This window comes from Petromyzon marinus, unplaced genomic scaffold (genome assembly GCF_048934315.1).
Source record: "Petromyzon marinus isolate PM22_M1 ecotype Great Lakes invasive population unplaced genomic scaffold, UKy_Petmar_22M1.pri1.0 PM_Scaffold_304, whole genome shotgun sequence".
Lineage (NCBI taxonomy): Eukaryota > Metazoa > Chordata > Hyperoartia > Petromyzontiformes > Petromyzontidae > Petromyzon > Petromyzon marinus.
Window position 1 is genome coordinate 97,761 of NW_027423285.1, and position 17,305 is coordinate 115,065.

Consider the following 17,305-nt stretch of genomic DNA (forward strand, 5'->3'; position numbering starts at 1 on the left):
CACACAGAGACCCACAGACTCACACAGAGACCCACAGACTTACACAGAGACCCATAGACTCACACAGAGACCCATAGACTCACCACCACACAGAGACCCATAGACTCACCACACAGAGATCTATAGACTCACACAGAGACCCACAGACTCACCACACAGAGACCCATAAACTCACTACACAGAGACCCACAGACTCACCACCAGACAGAGACCCACAAACTCACACAGAGACCCACAGACTTACACAGAGACCCATAGACTCACACAGAGACCCACAGACTCACACAGAGACCCATAGACTCACCACCACACAGAGACCCATAGACTCACACAGAGACCCACAGACTCACACAGAGACCCATAGACTCACCACCACACAGAGACCAACAGACTCACCACACAGAGACCCATAGACTCCCCACCACACAGAGACCCACAGACTCACCACACAGAGACCCACAGACTCACCACACAGAGACCCACAGACTCACCACACAGAGACCCACAGACTTACACAGAGACTCACAGACTCACACAGAGCCCACAGACTCACCACCACACAGACACCCACAGACTCACCACACAGAGACCCACAGACTCACCACACAGAGACCCACAGACTCACAGAGAGACCCACAGACTCACCACACAGAGACCCACAGACGTCTCCCCCCCTGCCCCCCCTGCCCCCCCTGCCCCCCCCTGCCCCCCCTGCCCCCCTGCCCCCCTGCCCCCCTGCCCCCCCCAGGCTGTGAGTTGGCGTTGTTCCAGGCGCTGGTCTCCCTGCGCGAGCGACGTCACCAGCTGGAGCTGGGCCTGCAGGAACAGCGCCGCCTCCTGGACACGGCAGCCAAGGAGCTGGACGTCGCTAGCAGGAAGGTGGGTGGGGTGGGTGGGTGGTGGGGGGGGTGGGGGGGTGGTGGTGGGTGGGGGGGGTGGTGGTGGGTGGGTTCGCAATGGCCGTGTGGGTGGTTGGGTTGATGATGATGGTGGTGGTGGTGACGATGGTGATGATGGTGGTGATGGTGATGATGATGATGATGGTGGTGATGGTGGTGGTGATGGTGGTGATGATGGTGGTGATGATGTTGATGATGGTGGTGGTGATGATGTTGGTGATTATGGTGATGATGTCCCACCAGTGGAAGGGAGTGCTGGAGAGTTTTCTGATGATGATGATGTTGTTAATGTTGATGTTGTTGATGATGATGGTGGTGATGGTGGTGATGGTGGTGATGATGGTGGTGATGGTCGTGGTGGTGATGGTGGTGATGGTGGTGATGGTGATGATGGTGGTGATGGTGGTGATGATGGTGGCGATGGTGGTGATGATGGTGATGATGATGGTGGTGATGATGATGGTGGTGATGGTGATGGTGGTGATGGTGGTGATGGTGGTGATGGTGATGGTGGTGATGGTGGTGATGGTGATGGTGGTGATGGTGGTGGTGATGGTGGTGATGATGATGGTGGTGATGGTGATGGTGGTGATGGTGGTGATGGTGGTGATGGTGGTGGTGGTGGTGGTGATGGTGGTGGTGGTGGTGATGATGGTGGTGATGGTGATGGTGGTGATGGTGGTGGTGGTGGTGATGGTGGTGGTGGTGATGGTGATGATGGTGGTGGTGGTGATGGTGATGGTGGTGATGGTGGTGATGGTGGTGGTGGTGATGATGGTGGTGATGGTGGTGGTGATGGTGGTGGTGGTGGTGATGGTGGTGGTGGTGATGGTGATGATGGTGGTGGTGGTGATGGTGATGGTGGTGATGGTGGTGATGGTGGTGGTGGTGATGATGGTGGTGATGGTGGTGGTGATGGTGGTGGTGGTGGTGATGATGGTGGTGGTGATGGTGATGATGATGGTGGTGGTGGTGGTGACGATGGTGATGGTGGTGATGGTGATGGTGGTGATGGTGATGGTGGTGATGGTGGTGGTGATGATGGTGGTGGTGGTGATGATGGTGGTGGTGGTGATGGTGATGATGGTGGTGGTGGTTATGGTGATGGTGGTGATGGTGGTGATGGTGGTGGTGGTGATGATGGTGGTGATGGTGATGGTGGTGATGGTGGTGGTGGTGATGGTGGTGGTGGTGATGGTGGTGGTGGTGATGATGGTGGTGATGGTGGTGGTGGTGATGGTGGTGGTTGTGATGATGGTGGTGATGATGGTGGTGATGGTGGTGGTGGTGATGATGGTGGTGGTGATGGTGGTGATGGTGGTGGTGATGATGGTGGTGGTGATAATGATGATGGTGATGATGATGATGATGGTGGTGATGTTGATGATGGTGGTGATGATGGTGGTGATGATGATGTTGATGATGATGGTGGTGTTGATGACGGTGGTGATGGTGATGATGGTGGTGATGGTGGTGATGATGTTGTTGATGGTGGTGGTGATGATGGTGATGATGATGATGTTGTTGTTGATGTTGTTGATGATGTTGATGGTGATGGTGGTGATGATGTTGTTGATGATGATGATGGTGATGATGATGGTGATGATGATGGTAATGATGATGATGTTAATGATGATGGTGATGATGATGGTGGTGATAATGATGATGGTGATGATGATGATGGTGGTGATGTTGGTGATGGTGGTGATGATGGTGGTGATGATGATGTTGATGATGATGGTGGTGGTGATGACGGTGGTGATGGTGGTGATGATGGTGATGATGGTGATGATGGTGGTGATGATGGTGGTGATGGTGGTGATGATGGTGATGATGGTGGTGATGGTGGTGGTGATGATGATGATGGTGATGATGGTGGTGGTGATGGTGATGATGGTGGTGATGGTGGTGATGGTGGTGGTGATGGTGATGGTGGTGGTAATGATGATGGTGGTGATGGTGGTGATGGTGGTGATGGTGGTGATGATGGTGGTGGTGATGGTGGTGGTGGTGGTGATGGTGGTGATGGTGATGATGGTGGTGATGATGGTGGTGGTGATGATGATGATGGTGGTGATGGTGGTGATGGTGGTGATGGTGGTGATGATGATGGTGGTAATGATGATGATGGTGGTGGTGATGATGATGTTGATGATGATGGTGATGATGTCCCACCAGTGGAAGGGAGTGCTGGAGAGTTTGCTGATGATGATGTTGATGATGGTGATGATGATGGTGATGGTGGTGATGGTGGTGATGGTGATGATGTTGATGATGGTGATGGTGATGATGCTGATGATGATGATGGTGGTGATGATGATGTTGATGGTGGTGATGATGATGTTGATGATGATGGTGATGATGATGTTGATGATGATGGTGATGATGATGTTGATGATGATGGTGATGATGTTGATGATGATGATGGTGGTGATGATGATGTTGATGGTGGTGATGATGATGGTGGTGATGATGGTGATGATGATGTTGATGATGATGATGGTGATGATGGTGATGGTGGTGATGGTGATGATGATGGTGGTGATGATGTTGATGATGATGATGGTGATGATGGTGATGGTGGTGATGGTGATGATGATGGTGGTGATGATGATGATGATGTCCCACCAGTGGAGGGGAGTGCTGGAGAGTTTGCTGATGATGGTGTTGATGATGTTGTTGATGATGTTGATGATGTTGATGTTGATGATGGTGATGATGTTGATGGTGATGATGATGATGATGGTGGTGATGTTGATGATGGTGATGGTGGTGATGTTGATGATGTTGATGATGGTGATGGTGGTGATGGTGGTGATGATGGTGATGGTGGTGATGATGTTGATGATGGTGGTGATGATGGTGATGATGGTGATGATGATGGTGATGTTGATGATGGTGATCGTGATGATGATGTTGATGGTGATGATGGTGATGGTGGTGATGATGGTGATGGTGGTGATGATGTTGATGATGGTGATGGTGATGTTGATGATGGTGTTGATGGTGATGATGGTGGTGGTGATGGTGGTGATGGTGGTGATGGTGATGGTGGTGATGGTGGTGATGGTGGTGATGATGTTGATGATGGTGGTGATGATGGTGATGATGGTGATGATGATGGTGATGTTGATGATGGTGATCGTGATGATGATGTTGATGGTGATGATGGTGATGGTGGTGATGATGGTGATGGTGGTGATGATGTTGATGATGGTGATGGTGATGTTGATGATGGTGTTGATGGTGATGATGGTGGTGGTGATGGTGGTGATGGTGGTGATGGTGGTGATGGTGGTGATGTTGATGATGTTGGTGATGTTGATGTTGGTGATGTTGATGTTGGTGATGTTGATGTCCCACCAGTGGAGGGAAGTGCTCGAGGGTTTGCAGGCTGCTGAGGCTGAGCTGGCGAAGTTCCAGCGACACAAACAGCTGCAGCTGAACGAGATAGAAACAGCCTTGCCGCTCTGTCCTCACCAGGTGAGTGGTGAGTGGGTGGGTGAGTGAGTGGGTGGGTGAGTGGGTGGGTGGGTGAGTGGGTGGGTGGATGAGTGAGTGAGTGGGTGGGTGAGTGAGTGAGTGGGTGGGTGGGTGAGTGAGTGAGTGAGTGGGTGGGTGAGTGAGTGAGTGGGTGGGTGAGTGAGTGGGTGGGTGGGTGAGTGAGTGAGTGGGTGAGTGAGTGAGTGGGTGGGTGAGTGAGTGAGTGAGTGGGTGAGTGAGTGGGTGGGTGGGTGAGTGAGTGAGTGGGTGAGTGAGTGAGTGGGTGGGTGGGTGAGTGAGTGAGTGGGTGGGTGAGTGGGTGGGTGGGTGAGTGAGTGAGTGGGTGGGTGAGTGAGTGAGTGTGTGGGTGAGTGGGTGGGTGGGTGAGTGGGTGGGTGAGTGAGTGGGTGGGTGGGTGAGTGAGTGAGTGGGTGAGTGAGTGAGTGAGTGGGTGAGTGAGTGAGTGGGTGGGTGAGTGAGTGGGTGGGTGGGTGAGTGAGTGAGTGGGTGAGTGAGTGAGTGAGTGGGTGAGTGAGTGAGTGGGTGGGTGAGTGAGTGAGTGAGTGGGTGGGTGAGTGAGTGAGTGGGTGAGTGAGTGAGTGAGTGGGTGAGTGGGTGGGTGAGTGAGTGGGTGGGTGGGTGAGTGAGTGAGTGGGTGAGTGAGTGAGTGAGTGGGTGGGTGAGTGAGTGAGTGGGTGAGTGAGTGAGTGAGTGGGTGAGTGAGTGGGTGGGTGAGTGAGTGAGTGAGTGGGTGAGTGAGTGAGCGAGTGGGTGGGTGAGTGAGTGAGTGAGTGGGTGAGTGAGTGAGTGAGTGGGTGAGTGGGTGGGTGAGTGAGTGGGTGGGTGGGTGAGTGAGTGAGTGGGTGAGTGAGTGAGTGAGTGGGTGGGTGAGTGAGTGAGTGGGTGAGTGAGTGAGTGAGTGGGTGGGTGAGTGAGTGAGTGGGTGGGTGAGTGAGTGAGTGAGTGGGTGGGTGAGTGAGTGAGTGGGTGGGTGAGTGAGTGAGTGAGTGAGTGGGTGGGTGAGTGAGTGGGTGGGTGAGTGAGTGAGTGAGTGGGTGGGTGAGTGAGTGAGTGGGTGGGTGAGTGAGTGAGTGAGTGGGTGGGTGAGTGAGTGAGTGGGTGAGTGGGTGAGTGGGTGGGTGGGTGGGTGAGTGAGTGGGTGGGTGGGAGAGTGTGGGTGGGTGGGAGAGTGTGGGTGGGTGGGTGGGTGGGAGAGTGTGGGTGTGTGGGTGGGAGAGAGAGTGTGGGTGGGTGGGAGAGAGTGGGTGGGTGGGAGAAAGAGTGTGGGTGGGTGGAAGAGTGTGGGTGGGTGGGAGAGTGTGGGTGGGTGTGGGAGAGAGAGTGTGGGTGGAAGGGAGAGTGTGGGTGGGTGGGAGAGAGAGTGTGGGTGGGTGGGAGAGTGTGGGTGGGAGAGAGAGTGTGGGTGGGTGGGAGAGTGTGGGAGAGAGTGACAGTGTGAGTGAGTGTATGTGTGAGTGAGTGTATGAGTGAGTGAGTGTATGAGTGAGTGAGTGTATGAGTTAGTGAGTGTGTGAGTGAGTGAGTGGGTGAGTGAGTGAGTGTATGAGTGAGTGAGTGGGTGAGTGAGTGAGTGGGTGAGTGAGTGAGTGTATGAGTGAGTGTGTGAGTGAGTGAGTGGGTGAGTGAGTGAGTGTATGAGTGAGTGAGTGGGTGAGTGAGTGAGTGGGTGAGTGAGTGAGTGTATGAGTGAGTGAGTGTATGAGTGAGTGAGTGTATGAGTGAGTGAGTGTATGAGTGAGTGAGTGTATGAGTGAGTGAGTGTATGAGTGAGTGAGTGGGTGAGTGAGTGAGTGTATGAGTGAGTGAGTGTATGAGTGAGTGAGTGTATGAGTGAGTGAGTGTATGAGTGAGTGAGTGTATGAGTGAGTGAGTGTATGAGTTAGTGAGTGGGTATGTGTACCTCACACCCCATGTCTCCGTGTCTCTATCCCCGTGTCTCCCACGTGTCTCCGTGTCTCCCGCGTGTCTCTATCCTCGTGTCTCTATCCCCTTGTCTCCCACGTGTCTCACCGCGTGTCTCCCACGTGTCTCTATCCCCGTGTCTCTATCCCCGTGTCTCTATCCCGTGTCTCTATCCCCGTGTCTTTATCCCCGTGTCTCTATCCCACGTGTCTCTATCCCCGTGTCTCTATCCCCGTGTCTCCCGTGTCTCTATCCCCCGTGTCTCTATCCCCGTGTCTCTATCCCCGTGTCTCTATCCCCGTGTGTCTATCCCACGTGTCTCTATCCCCGTGTCTCTATCCCACGTGTCTCTATCCCCGTGTCTCTATCCCCGTGTCTCCCGTGTCTCTATCCCCGTGCCTCCCGTGTCTCTATCCCCGTGTCTCTATCCCCGTGTCTCCCGTGTCTCTATCCCCCGTGTCTCCCGTGTCTCTATCCCGGTGTCTCTATCCCTGTGTCTCTATCCCCGTGTCTTTATCCCACGTGTCTCCCGTGTCTCTATCCCCGTGTCTCTATCCCCGTGTCTCTATCCCCGTGTCTCTATCCCCGTGTCTCTATCCCCGTGTCTCTATCCCCCGTGTCTCTATCCCCGTGTCTCTATCCCCGTGTCTCTATCCCACGTGTCTCTATCCCCGTGTCTCTATCCCACGTGTCTCTATCCCCGTGTCTCTATCCCCGTGTCTCTATCCCCGTGTCTCTATCCCCGTGTCTCCCGTGTCTCTATCCCCGTGTCTCTATCCACGTGTCTCCCGTGTCTCTATCCCCCGTGTCTCTATCCCCGTGTCTCTATCCCCGTGTCTCTATCCCTGTGTCTCTATCCCCGTGTTTCTATCCCACGTGTCTCCCGTGTCTCTATCCCCGTGTCTCTATCCCCGTGTCTCTATCCCTGTGTCTCTATCCCCGTGTCTCTATCCCCGTGTCTCTATCCCCCGTGTCTCTATCCCCGTGTCTCTATCCCCGTGTCTCTATCCCTGTGTCTCTATCCCCGTGTCTCTATCCCACGTGTCTCTATCCCCGTGTCTCTATCCCACGTGTCTCTATCCCCGTGTCTCTATCCCCGTGTCTCTATCCCTGTGTCTCTATCCCACGTGTCTCCCGTGTCTCTATCCCCGTGTCTCTATCCCCGTGTCTCTATCCCCGTGTCTCTATCCCTGTGTCTCTATCCCCGTGTCTCTATCCCCCGTGTCTCTATCCCCGTATCTCTATCCCACGTGTCTCTATCCCACGTGTCTCTATCCCTGTGTCTCCGTGTCTCACCACGTGTCTCTATCCACGTGTCTCTATCCCTGTGTCTCTATCCCCGTGTCTCTATCCCACGTGTCTCCCGTGTCTCTATCCCCGTGTCTCTATCCACGTGTCTCTATCCCCGTGTCTCTATCCCTGTGTCTCTATCCCCGTGTCTCTATCCCCGTGTCTCTATCCCCGTGTCTCTATCCCACGTGTCTCTATCCCACGTGTCTCTATCCCCGTGTCTCTATCCCACGTGTCTCCCGTGTCTCTATCCCCGTGTCTCTATCCCCGTGTCTCTATCCCACGTGTCTCTATCCCCATGTCTCTATCCCACGTGTCTCCCACGTGTCTCCCACGTGTCTCTATCCCACGTGTCTCTATCCCCCGTGTCTCCCACGTGTCTCTATCCCACGTGTCTCTATCCCCGTGTCTCTATCCCCCGTGTCTCACCGCGTGTCTCCGTGTCTCTATCCCCGTGTCTCTATCCCACGTGTCTCTATCCCACGTGTCTCTATCCCCCGTGTCTCTATCCCCCGTGTCTCCCACGTGTCTCTATCCACGTGTCTCTATCCCACGTGTCTCTATCCCCGTGTCTCTATCCCCCGTGTCTCTATCCCCCGTGTCTCACCGCGTGTCTCCGTGTCTCACCACGTGTCTCTATCCACGTGTCTCCGTGTCTCACCACGTGTCTCTATCCCACGTGTCTCTATCCCCGTGTCTCTATCCCCCGTGTCTCACCGCGTGTCTCCATCCCACGTGTCTCTATCCCTGTGTCTCTATCCCACGTGTCTCCCACGTGTCTCTATCCCACGTGTCTCTATCCCACGTGTCTCTATCCCACGTGTCTCTATCCCACGTGTCTCCCACGTGTCTCTATCCCCGTGTCTCTATCCCACGTGTCTCTATCCCACGTGTCTCTATCCCACGTGTCTCTATCCCCGTGTCTCTATCCCACGTGTCTCTATCCCCGTGTCTCTATCCCCGTGTCTCTATCCCCGTCTCTCTATCCCCGTGTCTCTATCCACGTGTCTCTATCCCCATGTCTCTATCCCCATGTCTCTATCCCCGTGTCTCTATCCCACGTGTCTCTATCCCACGTGTCTCTATCCCCGTGTCTCTATCCCACGTGTCTCTATCCCCATGTCTCTATCCCACGTGTCTCTATCCCACGTGTCTCTATCCCCGTGTCTCTATCCCACGTGTCTCTATCCCCGTGTCTCTATCCACGTGTCTCTATCCCCATGTCTCTATCCCCATGTCTCTATCCCACGTGTCTCTATCCCCGTGTCTCTATCCCCGTGTCTCTATCCCACGTGTCTCTATCCCCATGTCTCTATCCCACGTGTCTCTATCCCCGTGTCTCTATCCCACGTGTCTCTATCCCACGTGTCTCTATCCCCGTGTCTCTATCCCACGTGTCTCTATCCCCATGTCTCTATCCCACGTGTCTCTATCCCACGTGTCTCTATCCCCGTGTCTCTATCCCACGTGTCTCTATCCCCGTGTCTCTATCCCCGTGTCTCTATCCCCGTGTCTCTATCCCACGTGTCTCTATCCCCCGTGTCTCACTGCGTGTCTCCGTGTCTCTATCCCCGTGTCTCTATCCCACGTGTCTCTATCCCACGTGTCTCTATCCCCCGTGTCTCTATCCCCCGTGTCTCCCACGTGTCTCTATCCCCCGTGTCTCACCGTGTGTCTCCGTGTCTCACCACGTGTCTCTATCCACGTGTCTCCGTGTCTCACCACGTGTCTTTATCCCACGTGTCTCTATCCCCATGTCTCTATCCCCCGTGTCTCTATCCCCGTGTCTCTATCCCCGTCTCTCTATCCCCGTGTCTCTATCCCCATGTCTCTATCCCCATGTCTCTATCCCCGTGTCTCCCGTGTCTCTATCCCCGTGTCTCTATCCCACGTGTCTCTATCCCACGTGTCTCTATCCCCGTGTCTCTATCCCACGTGTCTCTATCCCACGTGTCTCTATCCCCGTGTCTCTATCCCACGTGTCTCTATCCCCATGTCTCTATCCCACGTGTCTCTATCCCACGTGTCTCTATCCCCGTGTCTCTATCCCACGTGTCTCTATCCCCGTGTCTCTATCCACGTGTCTCTATCCCCATGTCTCTATCCCCATGTCTCTATCCCACGTGTCTCTATCCCCGTGTCTCTATCCCCGTGTCTCTATCCCACGTGTCTCTATCCCCGTGTCTCTATCCCACGTGTCTCTATCCCCGTGTCTCTATCCCACGTGTCTCTATCCCACGTGTCTCTATCCCCGTGTCTCTATCCCACGTGTCTCTATCCCACGTGTCTCTATCCCCGTGTCTCTATCCCACGTGTCTCTATCCCCATGTCTCTATCCCACGTGTCTCTATCCCACGTGTCTCTATCCCCGTGTCTCTATCCCACGTGTCTCTATCCCCGTGTCTCTATCCCCGTGTCTCTATCCCCGTGTCTCTATCCCCGTGTCTCTATCCCACGTGTCTCTATCCCCCGTGTCTCACTGCGTGTCTCCGTGTCTCTATCCCCGTGTCTCTATCCCACGTGTCTCTATCCCCCGTGTCTCTATCCCCCGTGTCTCCCACGTGTCTCTATCCCCCGTGTCTCACCGTGTGTCTCCGTGTCTCACCACGTGTCTCTATCCACGTGTCTCCGTGTCTCACCACGTGTCTTTATCCCACGTGTCTCTATCCCCATGTCTCTATCCCCCGTGTCTCTATCCCCGTGTCTCCGTGTCTCCCACGTGTCTCCGTATCTCCCACGTGTCCCCGTGTCTCCCACGTGTCTCCCACGTGTCTCCCACGTGTCTCTATCCCCGTGTCTCCGTGTCTCTCACCGCGTGTCTCCGTGTCTCCCACGTGTCTCCGTGTCACCGTGTCTCCCCCGTGTCTCCGTGTCTTGCCGCATGTCCCAGATGGACGCGTCCGTGTCCCGCCGCCGCCGCCCCCGCCGCTGCGTCCCGCCGACGTCGCCGCCGCCGATGACGTCGCCGCTCCTGCTGCTCCATCCCAGCGAGCTGCACCGTCTGTCGGCCCGCGCCGGCCAGGCCGAGGCCGAGAGAGACGCCGAGACGCGGAGACTCGCGGAGACAAGGCGGCTCCGGGCCGGTCTCTCGGCACAGGCTCAGCGTCTGCGGAAGGAGATACAGGGTAGGCGCGGGGAGACGCGGGGAGACGCGGGGAGACTCTGGGAGACTCTGGGACACTCTGGGAGACTCTGGGAGACTCTGAGAGACTCTGGGAGACTCTGGGAGACACGAGGAGACACGGGGACACTCTGGGACACTCTGAGACACTCTGGGAGACTCTGGGAGACTCTGGGACACTCTGGGAGAATCTGGGACACTCTGGGAGACTCTGGGAGACTCTGGGACACTCTAGGACACTCTGGGAGACTCTGGGAGACTCTGGGACACTCTGGGAGACACGGGGAGACACTGAGAGACTCTGGGACACTCTGGGACACTCTGGGACACTCTGGGAGACACGGGGAGACACGGGGACACTCTGGGACACTCTGGGACACTCTGGGAGACACTGGGGAGACACGGAGAGAGACGCCCAGACGCGGAGACTCGGGGAGACGAGGCGGCTCCGGGCCGGTCTCTCGGCACAGGCTCAGCGTCTCCGGAAGGAGATACAGGGTAGGCGCGGGGAGACGCGGGGAGACTCTGGGAGACTCTGGGACACTCTGGGACACTCTGGGACACTCTGAGAGAATCTGGGACACTCTGGGACACTCTGAGAGACTCTGGGACACTTTGGGATACTCTGGGAGACTCTGGGACACTCTGGGAGACTCTGAGACACTCTGGGACACTCTGGGACACTCTGGGACACTCTGAGAGACTCTGGGACACTCTGGGACACTCTGGGAGACTCTGAGAGACTCTGGGACACTCTGGAACACTCTTAGAGACTCTGGGACACTTTGGGATACTCTGGGAGACTCTGGGACACTCTGGGAGACTCTGAGACACTCTGGGAGACACTAGGGACACTCTGGGAGACTCTGGGAGACTCTGGGAGACACAGAGAGACTCTGGGAGACTCTGGGACACTCTGGGATACACGGAGAGAGACGCCGAGACGCGGAGACTCGGGGAGACGAGGCGGCTCCGGGCCGGTCTCTCGGCACAGGCTCAGCGTCTCCGGAAGGAGATACAGGGTAGGCAGGGAGACACTGGGACACTCTGAGAGACTCTGGGATACTCTGGGACACACTGGGAGACTCTGGGAGACTCTGGCAGACTCTGGGAGACTCTGGGAGACTTTGGGAGACTCTGAGAGACTCTGGGACACTCTGAGACACTCTGGGAGACTCGAGGAGACACGGGGAGACACGGGGACACTCTGGGAGACTCTGGGAGACTCTGGGAGACTCGGGGAGACACGGGGAGACACGGGGACACTCTGGGACACTCTGGGACACTCTGGGAGACTCTGGGAGACACTGAGAGAGACGCCGAGACGCGGAGACTCGCGGAGACAAGGCGGCTCCGGGCCGGTCTCTCGGCACAGGCTCAGCGTCTCCGGAAGGAGATACAGGGTAGGCAGGGAGACACTGGGACACTCTGAGAGACTCTGGGAGACTCTGGGAGACACGGAGAGACTCTGGGACACTCTGGGACACTCTGGGACACTCTGGGACACTCTGGGAGACACGGAGAGACTCTGAGAGACTCTGGGACACTCTGGGAGACTCTGAGAGACTCTGGGACACTCTGGGACACTCTGAGAGACTCTGGGGAGACACGGAGAGAGACGCCGAGACGCGGAGACTCGGGGAGACGAGGCGACTCCGGGCCGGTCTCTCGGCACAGGCTCAGCGTCTCCGGAAGGAGATACAGGGTAGGCGCGGGGAGAGACGCTGACACTCTGGGAGACTCTGGGAAACTCTGGGACACTCTGGGACACTCTGGGAGACTCTGAGAGACTCTGGGACAATCTGGGACACTCTGGGAGACTCTGGGAGACTCTAAGAGACTCTGGGACAATCTGGGACACTCTGAGAGACTCTGAGAGACTCTGGGACAATCTGGGACACTCTGAGAGACTCTGGGAGACTCTGGGACACTCTGGGAGACTCTAAGAGACTCTGGGACAATCTGGGACACTCTGAGAGACTCTGGGACACTCTGGGAGACTCTGGGACACTCTGGGAGACTCTAAGAGACTCTGGGACAATCTTTGACACTCTGGGAAACTCTGGGACACTCTGGGACACTCTGGGAGACTCTGGGGAGACTCTGGGAGACTCTGAGAGACTCTGGGACACTCTGGAACACTCTTAGAGACTCTGGGACACTTTGGGATACTCTGGGAGACTCTGGGACACTCTGGGAGACTCTGAGACACTCTGGGAGACACTAGGGACACTCTGGGAGACTCTGGGAGACTCTGGGAGACTCTGGGAGACACGGAGAGAGACGCCCAGACACGGAGACTCGGGGAGACGAGGCGGCTCCGGGCCGGTCTCTCGGCACAGGCTCAGCGTCTCCGGAAGGAGATACAGGGTAGGCAGGGAGACACTGGGACACTCTGAGAGAATCTGGGACACTCTGGGACACTCTGGGAGACTCTGGGAGACTCTGGGAGACTCTGGGAGACTCTGGGAGACTCTGGGAGACTCTGGGACACTCTAGGACACTCTGGGACACTCTGAGAGACTCTGGGAGACACGGGGACACTCTGGGACACTCTGGGAGACACGGGGAGACACGTGGACACTCTGGGACACTCTGGGAGACTCTGGGAGACTCTGGGAGACACGGAGAGAGACGCCCAGACGCGGAGACTCGGGGAGACGAGGCGGCTCTGGGCCGGTCTCTCGGCACAGGCTCAGCGTCTCCGGAAGGAGATACAGGGTAGGCGCCGGGGAGATGCGGGGTGACGCGGGGAGACTCTGGGAGACTCTGGGACACTCTGGGACACTCTGGGACACTCTGGGAGACTCTGGGACACTCTGGGACACTCTGGGACACTCTGAGAGACTCTGGGACACTCTGGGACACTCTGAGAGACTCTGGGACACTTTGGGACACTCTGGGAGACTCTGAGAGACTCTGGGACACTCTGGGAGATTCTGGGACACTCTGGAACACTCTGGGACACTCTGGGAGACTCTGGGACACTCTGGGACACTCTGTGAGACTCTGGGAGACTCTGAGAGACTCTGGGACACTCTGGGACACTCTGGGAGACTCTGGGAGACTCTGGGAGACTCTGGGACACTCTGGGACACTCTGGGACACTCTGGGAGACTCTGGGACACTCTGGGACACTCTGGGACACTCTGGGAGACTCTGGGACACTCTGGGACACTCTGGGAGACTCTGGGAGACTCTGAGAGACTCTGGGACACTCTGGGACACTCTGGGAGACTCTGGGACACTCTGGGACACTCTGGGACACTCTGGGAGACTCTGAGAGAATCTGAGAGACTCTGGGACACTCTGGGACACTCTGGGAGACTCTGGGAGACTCTGGGAGACTCTGGGAGACTCTGGGAGACTCTGGGACAGTCTGGGAGACTCTGGGAGACTCTGGGACACTCTGGGAGACTCTGGGACACTCTGGGACACTCTGGGACACTCTGGGAGACTCTGGGACACTCTAGGACACTCTGGGAGACTCTGGGAGACTCTGAGAGACTCTGGGACACTCTGGGACACTCTGGGAGACTCTGGGACACTCTGGAACACTCTGGGACACTCTGGGAGACTCTGAGAGACTCTGGGACACTCTGGGACACTCTGGGACACTCTGGGACACTCTGGGAGACACGGGGAGACACGGCGAGACACGGGGACCCTCTGGGACACTCTGGGAGACACTGGGGAGACACGGAGAGAGACGCCCAGACGCGGAGACTCGGGGAGACGAGGCGGCTCCGGGCCGGTCTCTCGGCACAGGCTCAGCGTCTCCGGAAGGAGATACAGGGTAGGCGCCGGGGAGACGCGGGGAGACGCGGGGAAACACGGGGAGACACTGGGACACTCTGAGAGACTCTGGGACACTCTGGGACACTCTGGGACACTCTGAGAGAATCTGGGACACTCTGGGACACTCTGGGACACTCTGAGAGAATCTGGGACACTCTGGGACACTCTGGGACACTCTGGGAGACTCTGGGAGACTCTGGGACACTCTGAGAGACTCTGGGACACTCTGGGACACTCTGGGAGACTCTAAGAGACTCTGGGAGACTCTAGGGACACTCTGAGAGACTCTGGGACACTCTGGGACACTCTGAGAGACTCTGGGACACTCTGGGACACTCTGGGAGACTCTGGGACACTCTGGGACACTCTGAGAGACTCTGGGAGACTCTGGGAGACACGGAGAGAGACGCCGAGACGCGGAGACTCGGGGAGACGAGGCGGCTCCGGGCCGGTCTCTCGGCACAGGCTCAGCGTCTCCGGAAGGAGATACAGGGTAGGCGCCGGGGAGACGCGGGGGGACACGGGGCTAGGAGACACGGGGACACTCTGGGAGACTCTGGGAGACTCTGGGAGACTCTGGGAGACTTTGGGAGACTCTGGGAGACTCTGGGAGACACGAGGAGACACGGGGACACTCTGGGACACTCTGGGACACTCTGGGATACTCTGGGACACTCTGAGAGACTCTGGGACACTTTGGGACACTCTGGGAGACTCTGAGAGACTCTGGGAGACACTGGGGAGACACGGAGAGAGACGCCCAGACACGGAGACTCGGGGAGACGAGGCGGCTCCGGGCCGGTCTCTCGGCACAGGCTCAGCGTCTCCGGAAGGAGATACAGGGTAGGCGCGGGGAGACGCGGGGAGACACGGGGAGACTCTGGGACACTCTGGGACACTCTGGGACACTCTGGGACACTCTGGGAGACTCTGGGAGACTCTGGGACACTCTGGGACACTCTGGGAGACTCTGGGACACTCTGGGACACTCTGGGACACTCTGGGAGACTCTGGGACACTCTGGGACACTCTGGGAGATTCTGGGCCACTCTGGGAGACTCTGAGAGACTCTGAGAGACTCTGGGACACTCTGGGACACTCTGGGAGACTCTGGGACACTCTGGGACACTCTGGGACACTCTGGGAGACTCTGGGACACTCTGGGACACTCTGGGACACTCTGAGAGACTCTGGGACACTCTGGGAGACTCTGGGACACTCTGGGAGACTCTGGGACACTCTGGGAGAGTCTGGGACACTCTGGGACACTCTGGGACACTCTGGGAGACTCTGGGACACTCTGGGAGATTCTGGGACACTCTGGGAGACTCTGGGACACTCTGGGCCACTCTGGGAGACTCTGAGAGACTCTGAGAGACTCTGGGACACTCTGGGACACTCTGGGACACTCTGGGACACTCTGGGACACTCTGGGAGACTCTGGGACACTCTGGGACACTCTGGGAGACAAGGGGACCCTCTGGGACACTCTGGGACACTCTGGGAGACACTGGGGAGACTCTGAGAGACTCTGGGAGACTCTGGGAGACTCTGGAACACTCTGGGAGACTCTGGGAGACACGGGGAGACACGGGGACGCTCTGGGACACTCTGGGAGACTCTGGGACACTCTGGGAGACTCTGGGAGACTCTGGGAGACTCTGGGAGACTCTGGGAGACACGGAGAGAGACGCCCAGACACGGAGACTCGGGGAGACGAGGCGGCTCCGGGCCGGTCTCTCGGCACAGGCTCAGCGTCTCCGGAAGGAGATACAGGGTAGGTGCGGGGAGACGCGGGGAGACACGGGGAGACTCTGGGACACTCTGGGACACTCTGGGACACTCTGGGACACTCTGGGACACTCTGGGAGACTCTGGGACACTCTGGACACTCTGGGACACTCTGGGAGACTCTGGGACACTCTGGGACACTCTGGGACACTCTGGGAGACTCTGGGAGACTCTGAGAGACTCTGGGACACTCTGGGACACTCTGGGACACTCTGGGACACTCTGGGACACTCTGGGAGACTCTGGGACACTCTGGGACACTCTGGGACACTCTGGGAGACTCTGGGAGACTCTGAGAGACTCTGGGACACTCTGGGACACTCTGGGAGACTCTGGGACACTCTGGGACACTCTGGGACACTCTGAGAGACTCTGGGACACTCTGGGAGACTCTGGGACACTCTGGGAGACTCTGGGACACTCTGGGAGAGTCTGGGACACTCTGGGACACTCTGGGACACTCTGGGAGACTCTGGGACACTCTGGGAGACTCTGGGACACTCTGGGAGATTCTGGGACACTCTGGGAGACTCTGGGACACTCTGGGACACTCTGGGACACTCTGGGCCACTCTGGGAGACTCTGAGAGACTCTGAGAGACTCTGGGACACTCTGGGACACTCTGGGAGACACTCTGGGACACTCTGGGAGACACGGAGAGACTCTGGGAGACTCTGGGACACTCTGGGACACTCTGGGAGACTCTGGGACACTCTGGGACACTCTGGGAGACTCTGGGACACTCTGGGATACTCTGGGAGACTCTGGGAGACTCTGGGAGACTCTGGGAGACACGGGGAGACACGTGGACACTCTGGGACACTCTGGGAGACTCTGGGACACTCTGGGATACTCTGGGAGACTCTGGGAGACACTGAGACACTGGGACACTCTGGGAGACACGGAGAGACACGGGGACACTCTGGGACACTCTGGAAACTCTGGGACACTCTGTGAGACTCTGAGAGACTCTGGGACACTCTGGGACACTCTGTGAGAC

At 57.1% G+C, this 17,305-nt stretch overlaps 1 protein-coding gene across 1 annotated transcript in view; it reads left to right on the forward strand.

Moving 5' to 3' along the window:
* Positions 1-13,655, forward strand: part of LOC142923152 (uncharacterized) — an 82,358-nt gene extending 68,703 nt beyond the window's left edge. Inside the window, exons 7-9 of the mRNA XM_076064085.1 lie at positions 749-879; positions 4,266-4,382; positions 10,486-13,655. Coding sequence (XP_075920200.1) covers positions 749-879; positions 4,266-4,382; positions 10,486-11,415 — 1,178 coding nt within the window. The 3' untranslated portion in view covers positions 11,416-13,655. The remainder of the gene's footprint in view (positions 1-748; positions 880-4,265; positions 4,383-10,485) is intronic.
* Positions 13,656-17,305: the final 3,650 nt, after the last annotated feature.